The 12,693-nt window shown below is 36.9% G+C and overlaps 1 protein-coding gene across 1 annotated transcript in view; it reads right to left on the minus strand.

Annotated features, from left to right (window-relative positions):
* The window catches only part of MUC2 (mucin 2, oligomeric mucus/gel-forming), a 70,256-nt gene extending 57,995 nt beyond the window's left edge, over positions 1 to 12,261 (minus strand). Inside the window, exons 1-10 of the mRNA XM_088146067.1 lie at positions 12,192 to 12,261; positions 10,786 to 11,050; positions 8,436 to 8,550; positions 7,798 to 7,888; positions 6,831 to 6,940; positions 6,401 to 6,617; positions 3,447 to 3,572; positions 2,533 to 2,650; positions 1,751 to 1,889; positions 42 to 152 (exon numbers count right to left, since the gene is read on the minus strand). Of these exons, the coding sequence (XP_088002193.1) occupies positions 42 to 152; positions 1,751 to 1,889; positions 2,533 to 2,650; positions 3,447 to 3,572; positions 6,401 to 6,617; positions 6,831 to 6,940; positions 7,798 to 7,888; positions 8,436 to 8,550; positions 10,786 to 11,050; positions 12,192 to 12,261 (1,362 nt within the window). The remainder of the gene's footprint in view (positions 1 to 41; positions 153 to 1,750; positions 1,890 to 2,532; positions 2,651 to 3,446; positions 3,573 to 6,400; positions 6,618 to 6,830; positions 6,941 to 7,797; positions 7,889 to 8,435; positions 8,551 to 10,785; positions 11,051 to 12,191) is intronic.
* Positions 12,262 to 12,693: the final 432 nt, after the last annotated feature.

A 12,693-nucleotide genomic window follows, 5' to 3' on the forward strand; every position in this document is an offset into this window, starting at 1 on the left:
CAAGCTGACGGCCATACCATCATCATCTACATTAAACTTACATTCTTCCTGTGGTCTGTTAGTAACACTACTGTCTTTAGGCATGTCTGCTTGTCTGAAGAACTGCAGGGACCCAATTCTCCCAAGAGGATATGTGAGTCATTTTTACTGGTCTGCACATATGGAAAAACAAATACAGTTAATGTGGTCAGTCATTGCCTCTATATACCAGTTTGTTTGCCAAGACAATTAAAATCAGCTATTAAACAAAAAGTGCTAGCTTTTTTTTTTTTTTTTTTCTGTTAAAGATGCCAGCTTCCATGATCTGGCTTATAGATTTTACTGTTCCCTTCAGGAAGTGCATTAGTCTTTCTTTAGGAAAATGAGCTCCTGCCCCAAATCACATTCAACAACCCATTCAGATTCATAGCAATCTTTTTAGCCTTATCCTAAAAGTCACTGCATTTATAAGGTGGGATAAAGGACTTGCTTTCCCAATGGGGAACATTGGACCTCATGCTCCAGTGCTGGGTGTTGGCGCTTCTCCCTATTATTAAGTAGCAGCAGGCATCAGTGCTATACAGTACTGGAGGATATGCCCTACATTATACAGTAAATTCAGCAGATGTCATACTGCCTGTGACTCCTCTAAGGCGGAGACAATTCCACAGCACCAGGCCAAAAAAACAGCTAGTATCAGATATGCAACAAGAAGGTGACAAATGGGGCAAATTTGCCAATGCACAGAATACCCCTGTAGCCATAGTTCTGCAGGCATTCTAGCAGATAGAATTAATAATAACATTCAGTTGCTCAATAAATAAGTCAACTGTCTGTGTACGGATCCAAGGATAGGAAAGGAAATAGATTAAGCTTTGGGTATCCATACCACAATCAGGGCATAACACAATTTAGAAATGCTTGGGGAATTTTATCTTTGTGAATTCACATGCAACTGACCTGATTCACATCTCCTGGGTTTCTCTGCAAATTAGAATTAGTTATTGATCAACATTTCCTGAATGTTCCAGCTCAGTTCTTGGTTCCAAAATGTATCAAAATATAGAATATGGAAATGTATATTTTGAGAGGAAATATATACGAAGTGCCTATTTTGAATATGTTTAGAACATTTGTCTTTGAATAGAATTTAGACCCTAATTTTGTCTTGATTAAAAAAAAGATTAATGCAGAAATAGAACAGATTGGGCATGGTCTAGAAATTTACCTATTTCACCATTAAGAGGAGAAAAATGTCCCTACCTGATGCACTTATTTTTATAGCTACAGGGGAATTGGATGAATTACACTGTTTGTTATATACACCAAAGGACCCTATAATCATTAAACCCCTTTAAATACCACTGAAATAGTTGTGTTAATTTTGAATGCACATTGTGTAGAAATAGCAATCCTCCCAGCCTTTTATCTCAAAAACATAGGACATCTGCAAATAAACTTGCCATATTTTCTTCAACTAGAGCAGAAATCTCTGATAACATTATCATCATCATCATTGCTGAAACAGCTGCTGCCATCATATTTTAGTACAGAGATAACCAAGTGGTTTACAAAATTGGAATAAAACACAAGATAAACACAAACGTTAAAAAATTCAGATCACTGCTACCAAACAATATAAAGCAGTCAGAAAAAGATCTTTGGCACAACTCCAAAGCCTAACTCAAGAAATCTGTCTTGAGCATTTGGTAAAATTGCAATGTTCAAAATACCAGCTGCATTTCCCAAGAATAGGATTTCATACACCTACCTTGGTCAACACATAGTAACAGTCTCCGTGGAAAGTATATTTCTTCCCATCAAAACTGGTTATGTGGGATCCACCCTCCAAAGCACATGTACTTGGACAGGGTAACTCCTGACATATCCATCTCCCTGATTCACAAGTGCTGCAAATAGACAAAAGAGGGCATCAAGAGATGTACAAACTAAGAACTTGTACTGAAAATACATGCATTTAGAATATCCCATTGAAGGTGCCTTTGGGATGTAAGTCTATTTGTATTTTCCCTACAAAATAACCAATCCTGCTTCTTTTCTCTTTTTTCTTTATAGACTAAAGAAGCCATCAAAGCCTAGATGATGACTTTGCAGTTACAAATTAAAGGCAATAATAGAGGCAATAAATTCTCTTTTCTTTTGGATTATTTGCCGATGCTGGGCAATTTTTATCTTTCTTTACACAGTATAAGTACACAGTTCTTAATTTGAGTTGGCATGTTTACTTGATGTAAAATAATACTGAGGTATTGGACTGAAAGCAAGGGAGTTCTCTGGGGATGCAAGGAAGTTATTTTGATGACATTCCCATCGTTGTTGTTGTTGCTGTTATTTCAACAAGCATCAATTCTAAAATACTGTGCTCTGCCTAACATTACCCTCAGGTCATTTCCCCACTAGTAATGTAAAGTGTCTACATAGCATCACCCTGTCATCACTGATGTGATCACTGTCCCCGTTTTGACATAACAATGATTGGATGACTCTAAAAAGTACTATAAGTTGCTAGTAGGGAAATGTTGGTTTTCTTACCACTTTTCACACTCATTGGTAATTTTCTGACCGGGGGGGAATATTTTTCCGTGAAGTTTACAACTGCATTGGCTTGTGGCCACACAGCCTTTCCCTGTGATGTCATCATATACTGTGCCTGAAAAAATGAAGTTGTTAGTAGTGCATGGCAACTAAAATTGCTACTAAAGCTCTAAACAGGAAAATCCATCAACTAAGATGAACAACACATTACCAATACAAGAACAACTTCTAGCTAATTTCTAAATTTGGTTGAAGAGTACAGAGTATGGGTGATGTATCTATGGCAGAGGAGGAGAAGCTTTGAGAGGGTCTTGTAATGCTCTTAGCCTAATTTCATGTGATCCTAATTTCAGAAGCTTTCTGCAAACTTTCAATTCAGGCCATGGACAAGAACAAGCTGTCCCATTAGACTGCTAATGGGGGAAGAAAAGGAAAAGAGGTTCCAAAGAGAAAAGAGGGGTGTGTCAAAAAGACTCACCCATTTCTGACTCTGCATCAGGCTTCTGACTGATTATCCCCAAGAAAATGTGCTCACCAATAATAAAAAAGATTGCCTGCTCCTTTTCTGAGCTTGTAATAGTAATGATGTTTCTTCCAAGGTGAGATCATCACTTCTGCTTAAATCTGGCAAATATTTTTATTCATTTCTAATATTGCTACCTCAAAATGTCTTGAAGGAAAATCACATTTTTTCATATCCATTTGCTCAGAGATAAATCTCAGAGAATCCACTGAAGACTACTAGTTACAAGTATACTTATTATTGCATTGAGCACTAATAGTGCAATTACTACTGCACTCAGTGCAAATAACCATGAAAAGGGACCAATCAGCTTGGCCTCAACCATTCAGCTAAGCAGGTATTTAAACATGGATTTCCCACCCAACCCTTTATACACTGAAATTGTTACCTTCAGGGCAAAAACAGCCATCCACAAAGTGCTCTTCACATAGTCTGCTGACTTCCAGGTGTGAACAGGAGTCCATACAGGGAGAGCCATTTTCCAGATAAATCATGTTACTGGGACATGACTTAGCTAAAATAATAAAAGAATGGGGCAATGACTAGGAAACATATTTTGCATTTAATGGACAAAAGTCCATTTACATATGATGAAATACACACAATAGAATTGGACTATCAAAGTGTTTGGCCTAAAATCTTTAAAATCGTTTTTCTAAAGTTTTTGTATAGGTTATTTTTTAAGTTCCATCTTCTGTTTTTTGTGAAAAATAATGTAGTTCAACAAATGAAGTGGAATCCATCCATCCATTGAAATCTGGTAGAGAGGGCTTACTGCAATTCCTGACCCCTAGGGAATGTCTTCATCATGGACCCTGGGTTGAGCCTTTTTGGTGGTATACCTGTCACACACACACACACACACACAAAACACACAAGATAAGGTTGACCCCATCCCTATTAGCATTGCAAAGCTGTTATAACTTGGCTCTTCCAGAGGGTCTTTGGGGATGGAATGGTGGGTGCAATGCTCCTCTGAGGAAGTGGTAGCATGATGGTGGCATGTATTGGGGGGTGTTCATCTATATTATTTGGTTGTTTTTAATCTGATTACTCTATTGAGGAATTTGTATGCTGCTCAGAGTCAGTCTCGGTGGAGCAGCATACAAGCCTAACAAACATTTTTAGAAACAGTGCAAATGATTGAGTTTGGTGTGGGAAATGTTATGATCTCTTTCTAATGACTATGTTTAACAGATATATAACCACATTCACATTCACATAATTCTCACAGGCATGAATACAGGTAGTCCTCAGGTTAAGAAAATCTGGTTTAAGGACAACCCATAGTTAAGAATAGAGCCTATTGTAGCAAAATTTGAATTAAATACACAATGGTTCAAGTTAATCACACAATACTACTTATACAGTATTACACAATAATACTGTTTCAGCTTACATACAAATTCAACTTAAGGGCAGTCCTTGGGAACGGAACTCATTCTTAAACTGGGGACTACCTGTACCTTGAGTTATGAACCATTTTACACATATATACAAGATTGAAGTTTTGCTTCTAAATGCTTCTAAAAGTAGTATATGATGGAAATAAAGCATGGGCGAGAATCGATAGGATGCTTAGAGAATGGTACAAGCTTGAGTAGGAAAATAAAACAATGGTGTGTGGTATTTCCTTCATCGTTTAACTATAGTTATGGATAACTGTATAAGGAATGCTTGTGGTGACACTGGGGATGTGCTGTTTAGGAGAAGAATGTATATGTACTTTAGTATGCTGCTAATGCCATATTGTTGTCTGTGAATTCAAATGATTTGCAGTGAATCTTAGACTGCAGTGAGGAGAGTGGATTTAAAAATTAAGATATCAAAGACCAAGGTAGTTGTGTTTCCCACAGAAATGGAGGAAGCAATTGTTAGTTATGCACAAGCGGCAAAAAACAAGTTGAAGAATTTGTGTACCTTCCTAAAATGTTGACTAAAGATGGGAAAATAGCAAATTAAAAATAAGATGTGGAAATGCTAGCAGAAAAGTGGTGGGTAATACGTGGTCTGTTGTGAGGAATGACAGAAGCAAAAATGGCTGTGTATAAGAACCTGTTTCTGCCCACTTAGTTATATGAAAGTCTGCTGGGTAAATAAGGAAAGATATAAAAGTAAATTGAATGAAGTGGGAATGAGAGACTTAAGCGTGCATGGTAAAATAAGAAGAGACAGGGTCAAGGATGAATGGATGACAAATAAATGTGGGTTGAATGCAAAGTAAGTGACCAGTAGGAAAGAAATTCATTAAGGTGGTCGATCACATAGAGAGAATGTATAAGGATCAAATCGCAAAACAAAAGCATGGAAGAACAGTGAAAAGACAGAAGATTAAGAAATGCATAGTTGAAAAAAAGAGAGATGACAAAGATCTATATAACAAAAGGAAATGAATTTAATGGTTTATGGGTGTGATGGAAGCAAGACTGGTTTGCAAGAATTTAACTCTTGAGTGGTATAGTACATGGCATTGGTATAAACTAGATGCATGCATGTCTGTATTTAACAATGCTAATAGCCTGCCCCAATCCAAATGGACTCTGGCTAGCAAAACACATAATTCCAATTATTTAATTAAAAAATGATCAATATACATTTGTCTTTCCTTTCCTTTCCTTTCCTTTCCTTTCCTTTCCTTTCCTTTCCTTTCCTTTCCTTTCCTTTCCTTTCCTTTCCTTTCCTTTCTCATGCCATTACTTTCTTTGGCTTACTATTTTGTTCCCTTTTCTCAGCTTTGAAAAAGCTTGCACAGGAATAGCATGACGGACGGACGGACGGACGGACGGATGGATGGATGGATGGATGGATGGATGGATAACCAAATCCAAACTCAGACAGATGAAATAATAGTCCATTGGGATTTTTTGTGAATGTTTCCAAGTTTTTAAATGTTGTTAACATAAGACTACTGATGGCTGTTTTGTATGTGTATTTGTAAACACTTTCTACAGTCAGTCGACTAATTCACATTTGATTGACTGAATTCTCCTGAGTTTCAGTGGGATTTAATCCTCCTTATTTTATTTAACAAATAGACACTTTTTGCGGGTCAGCTTAGATCCCAAGACACTGACGCTCCATGGAACTTGGCCTGAAATAAATAATCCAGAATTGAGGACATTTAGGAGAAACACATTCAGGATGAAAGATGGAGGTTCTTCAGGGCCATTTTGATCTGAAGTAAAGTATCCACGTCTGCATCTGCTTAAACTTTCTCAATGGCATGTTGTTCTTGTATGCTGCCCAGACTCACATTGTTCGAGTTAGGCAACCTTATAAATCCAGTTGATAAATCAACTGGATCAAATGAATAAATATGGTCCAAGCCAGTTAGCTACTTACGGCAGAAGTGAGGGGTCCTCCAATTCTGAGGTCTGCCACCAGCATGGGAACACTGACGTGAATACTCAGAGATGGTGCTGCAGAGGCAGAAAGAGTCCTCAGCATGCTGACAAGCACATCTGTCCTGCATGCACGCTCGAACATAGAGTTCTAGATTCAGGCGAGACTGGCAGTCTGCAAATGCTGGCGCAGTTAGGAGATTTTCACACTCTTCACGCTTGAAAGAGAAGAAAGCAGAGGGGAATAGGTGTCTCCCTTGCATTGCCCTCCAGTAATAAAAAGAACTGATTCAAACTATAGACCAAAATTGTGCATTCAGGTTTTGGGGCTATGAAACATAGGCCACTGCTCTCGATAAAAACGGCTGCAGCAAAAACAGCAAGCATTAGAGGCTGTATTTCTGATATTCCATGTGGTTTTGAGAACTTACATGCTGGTTGCACAGTGCAATAGGCTTTGTCTCATCAGGGTCTTCACATACTGTTTTGGGGTTATTAATTTTTTGTAGGTTACCAAATGTGATCGGGTTGTAGCTCAATCCTATTAGAAACAAAAAACGTGTATTTAAACACATAGCCACCTTTTTAACGTATGATTCTTGGCATTTTGAGGACTGTACAGAGCCATAAATGATAAGTCAGCTAGATATGGAGGACTGCATGTATTGTGTTATGGATACCACACAATATATTTTGAGAACTGGAAGGAAAGCAGATGATCCACAGAAATGCTGAGAAAAATGCTGTATATTAAGGGTACAAAACATCCTAGTTTTGCTTATATCTTGTTTTGCTTACAAACCACAACTTCTTATTGTATAGTACACTCACTTGGACTGGACTATTTAAATCTTTTAAAGTTTTATTCTAGTTGTTAGTATTCATATAGTTAAAGATTTGTTTGAATGTTTTCTATAGTTTTCATTCCATTTTCATGGAACAACGCATGAACCTCAAGGTTTAACCTGAATTGAGTGGAAGTGATATGTACCGTTGGTAAAGTGAATTCTATTATTCTAAATATACTGCCTTTAAGTCACCCTGACTATATAAGAAAGAAAGAAAGAAAGAAAGAAAGAAAGAAAGAAAGAAAGAAAGAAAGAAAGAAAGAAAGAAAGAAAGAAAGAAAGAAAGAAAGAGATGTAATTATACTGTGGACAATATTATATAAAACAGTAAATCATTTTCAACGAACCTAGTTTACTGACCTCATAATTCACTTAAAATTCAGAATATGTAAGTCATTTCACATTCTCATTTGTGAACTAATTTGCTAAGAAAAAAATTAATGTGTTATAACTGTGATTTAAACTATTGTTTGATTGTCAGTTCTGCATCTGAAGCATTCATATCCTCCAGTTTGTAGTAGTCTGCTTTCTATAATATTGTTCGACTTACCATCTGAGATAAATTCATTGTAGATCTGCTGTCCATTATAATCTCCACAAAGGCCACAAGTATTATTGATGAACTTAGTGTCAAGCTCAATCTACATTGAAGAAATAAAATCAGGATACTTTGGTTGATGGTGGTGTTTCAGTGTCTCAGTACAGGTCTTCTCTTCTACCTGAGATCCTTTAACAAGACATGCTGGAATTCTACTTGTGACAGTATGATTACCTGATACGTGCTGCACCTGTGCTTTACCACTGTTTCAAGACTAAGATGATAAGCAGTACTGGGAGGAGCACATTAAAAAAAATAAAAAGTGGAACTGAAATACAGGAAACATCTCAGAGAGGCAGATGCTGATTTCCTAAACTGGAGCAATTCTGTGATACAGAACAGGATGATGTTTTGCATTGTTGCAGGACACATTTCTAGTGCTAAAACTCTTTACCTGAATAATCCTATCTATGAAAAAGTCCTTTCAAGGTACGCAGACTTCCTACGCTTAAGATGTATTCAGCCTAGCCTAAAGGTAGCCAGAGGGATAGAGTCATTCCAAAGCCTCTCTTAAGTACTAGAAAGAAAACCATAAAGAAATTATCAGTTGCCAATGTGATTTATGTCTCAGCCAGAAGTTGACACCATACCATCAAAGCATCTGCTGCGTTCCATATCACAATCAGGCCCACTTTTGCATAGACTTTGGTGTATACATCGTTCTTCTCAATCAGAACACCAGAACTATAGTATGGAGTCCTTGCACTGTAGAGAAGGATGATAGAAATGTACATGCGTTGATTTCCATTGCAGTTAACAGCTCAAGCATTAGAAGTCAAAGATATTTCAATAACTAATGAGGAATTACATCCTATCTCTAGTCTGTTTTATATCCAAACAGCTAGGTTTTCAGAATTTTTATATGTTTGAAATGTTACCTGATTTGATCCCACCCACTTCCCTCCAAATGATACCTGCATTTGGCTCCATATTTGTGCAAACGTAATACTGCAGTCAAGCCAACAGGTAAAAAGACACTGATTGCTAGAAGCAGTTCCCTTTTTCAGTAAAACATATACTCTTATGTGCTAGAAGATATCTGGCAAGCATAGCTAGTGCGTTTAAAGAAAAGTGTGCTGCTTTCAGTAGCTTCTTCCAGAAATCTCTGCAAATCTAGTAACAGGGAATAAAAATGACATTAAAAGGGACCAAATTTAAATGGTGAATGGTGATTTCAGTCAGACTAATTCCAGTAATAACTTTCTGCAAGGTCACTATATATTATTACAGCTAGCGCATTTCAAGACATGTTTTCTTGTTTATCAGAATAATTGTACTCTCAATTCTGTCTTTCAACAGGTTAGATGGAAGCATCCTATCCATATGGACATTCATCAAAAGGCCTCCTGACTTCAGGAAAAAAGCAGGAGGAAAGCACTTGATTTCAAAGCTACAGAACAGATCTGAATAAACCAGTATTTCTCAACCTTGGCAACTTTAAGATGAGAGGACTTCAATTCTGGGAGTTGAAGTCCACTCATCTTAAAGTTGCTAAGGTTGAGAAACACTGGAATGAACACAACTTCAACGGATGCAGCAATAGTATAAGCCCACTATAGGCTTTGTGTGTGTTTAACCTCTCCTGAGATACAAAGTAATGAATTGTTTAGACTTGGTGGGGTGTTTTTTTTCCTATGCTACGTTGGGCAGGATTTTGTATACAAGTTTTCTACTCATTTTGAGAGGTTTGCTGCAGATTAAAAGGTTAGTCAGCACTAGAATAATGGAACGGATCACATTACAGGAAAAGGAAAATGTTAACAATCATTAGGAAAAGGAATATGTTTTCTTAAGTGAATTACCCAACATTTACCATGGTTTTAAAATTCAATAATCTGGTTAGGAATGTCTTCCACAATGTAAAATGCTAATTAAAGAAGAAAAGCTACCATCATTTATCTCACCTATGCTAAGGGGGAAAAACAACTAGAGTTTATATACCAAATAGAATCAGTGCCTGTACTGACCAAAAAAGGACATTTCCCCATAAAAATTAGCATAGTTGGAAAACTGCTAGTATATTCTTCTAATCCTTCTAATCTTCCTGCTTCATAGGATAGGTCTCTAGTAATCATTCAGTTTTAAGTCAAAATCACTAATAATACATGAAAATGTTCTCAGTAGATATTGTCAGATGGGGTAGTGACTGCATATAGACAAGAAGGCCATCATTCTGTTGCCCCTAAGGCACAAATGGAGCTCTGGTGAAGTCCAGTGTTTGATCTAAAGAGGACCTACATCATGGACCAGCATGGACATAAATTCACTTGGCAGCTTTCAGTGCATCCCTGTCTCTCAGCCTCAGCTGTGTTTTTATAAGGGGACATTATAATGTTTAATTTTTTTTAAAAAAACCCTGTTCTGAAGGTCAACAAGGTGAAGCTAGCATACAAACAAGAAGTCACTGCGTGTGGAATGTAATTGGGTGAAATGTAACCAGATGAAAATTTGAAAAATACCAGCGATAACAATCATCTGGACTGAGAAGGAAATTACTGACAATAATATTGAAGCATATTGTTTTTCAACAGTCCAAGAGTCTGCTTCGTTATTATTAACCTCGGTACTGACTGTGGAAGAGGAACGGAGATGTGCAAACCTTAGGAGTAGTGATCAAAACTCTTGTTCCCTCTGGTTTTTCCTAAATAATCATGTCCAAATTCAATCCAAATTTTGCTTTAGCTGAAAACTGGTATAGAATGTATAGACTCCCTGAAGTCATTTCATAACTCTTATTCAAACTTATTTTGTACTTCCAAAATTACTTCAGACTTTGCTCAAAGCAACATTTCTTTTGAAACTTCAGATTCTATACAATGTAGCTTCCTAAAGTTTTGGGCTATAGCTTCTGCAATAATGACTACAGTGAGCTTTTTGTGAAAGATTTTCAGAATTTAGAAGTTGCATGCTTGGAAACATAATCATATCAGAGGAACTTACATTTGTCCATCCACCACAACCATCCTGTGAGAGAGGTAAACAGCAACATCTTTGACTGTAACAAGAACATATTGGATATTAGGGTGACCTTGGCCATTCTGCTCACGTTGGATATGAACAGAGAACTCTTTATAGGATTCTTGGCAGTGTGAGACAAAGTTGTAATCACAGGGACCAGGAAATTGGTAAAAATCTCCATCAAAAGTTTTGAAGTGGTTGTTCCCCCAGGTACTGCAGACATACTGGCCATGGTTAGGTTTTCTTACTGAAAAGACAAAAATGTGATGACAAGTAACCATTAAGGGCCATTATGAAGCAAGAAAAAGAAAAAAAAGCAGATGAATGCCACTTAAGTAATTAAGTCAAAATAAGCAATTCAAACAGCCTCTGAATGGGGAAAGCTTGCTAGCATCAAATGTTTGATTGAAAGGTTAGCATTTTATATTACCATTATTGATTGCATCATCTCAGAAAATAGGCACACATACACCATGAAAAACAGACACCAATATTCTCATTTTTTTCTTTGTATAACAAGATCTTTGCTATGCACTGTGAGAAGCAGGGGGAGAGCATTGCCCGTCAATGCCACTTACTTACGCACTGGGATGGTAGTGCTATACTAAAGCATTTAAAACAAAATTGCTACCACTTATACCAAATATAATATGATTTTTAATAAAAATCACTCCAGTGGAAGTTCCAGATTCATGTAATATTCATTAAGGATAGGGATACTTAGATAAGTCTTGTTGTATTTGCAGGTCCTCAGCACTTGAAGATTAATGAAGAAATCAGAATCTGTATCCCAGTGCTGAAATGGTTGTTACAGCAAACTAATACCCTCCCTACTGGTATTTTTCATAATAACTTTGTTATGGTCACTGACCAGAATTCAACAAGTTAACAGCAAATAAAACAAAATAAAACAGTAGAGTTTATGGCAAGATCATTAATGCAATCAAAGTGCATCTGGTTTTACAAATTCTATAGCAGACTTTGGCCACATTCATAGAAGCTGAACCATACTAGCCAGATAATAGCCACTGTACGTAGAATAAATCAAATTTGCTTGGATACTTGGTTAAATAAGGAATTATAAGGTGGACCCTCCATCCTTATAAAAATGCAATATAACAGGACTATGGGTTCAATAGACTCTGCTACAGATACCATAAGCCAAGATATGCCATGCGTTACTACTGCTAACATATTCATTCACATCATCCAGAATATCCTCTGTTACAAGCAGAGATGAAGAGCACCCATTACTTTCCATATTTTCAAAGCCCTGTGTAATTATTTGAGCACTTGGAAACTTGTCTCATGTGCATTACAACAAGCAGTGAGTGCTCTTTAGGCTTCCCCATTGACCATTTCTATAGTATATTTGTTAAACATCTTACCTTTTTTAATTTCACTTGCATAGCAAAGTACCAGCCATAGCAACAACAGGCTGGCTACCTTTGGCCCCATAGCAGCTAAGAGTGAATGGCAGAAGCCAGTCTACAGCCTTTCTTTATATAATGTCCATTGATGCGATCCATCCCACCACAAGGGAGGAGAAGGAGGGGTCAAATGTTTGTACAATGTTTATTAACTTCAGAAAGTAAACAGAGCTGAATTTTTCATTGTAATAGCTGTAATCCAACATTCAGGAAATAGAATAATATTGGTTCAGTTATCACGCAATTGTCCTTTTTATGGCTTGTTAACATTTTATTACTCAAAAGGATGCTAGACTTTCTTCCATCACACCCAAACTTAATTTAATGTGTCTCATAACTCTACAAAGTAGATGCTCAGTGCAGGAATATCTTATTTAAGAATAGCCTATGATTCTTTTTTTCCAAATAAGAACTATTTAAAGTTCCTCAAATCCTAAGATTTAGCCTTTGGAATAAGATT

This window comes from Python bivittatus, unplaced genomic scaffold (assembly GCF_059951505.1).
Source record: "Python bivittatus isolate LINGU-HERP-01145 unplaced genomic scaffold, Pbiv_v1 ctg000480_np1212, whole genome shotgun sequence".
Lineage (NCBI taxonomy): Eukaryota > Metazoa > Chordata > Lepidosauria > Squamata > Pythonidae > Python > Python bivittatus.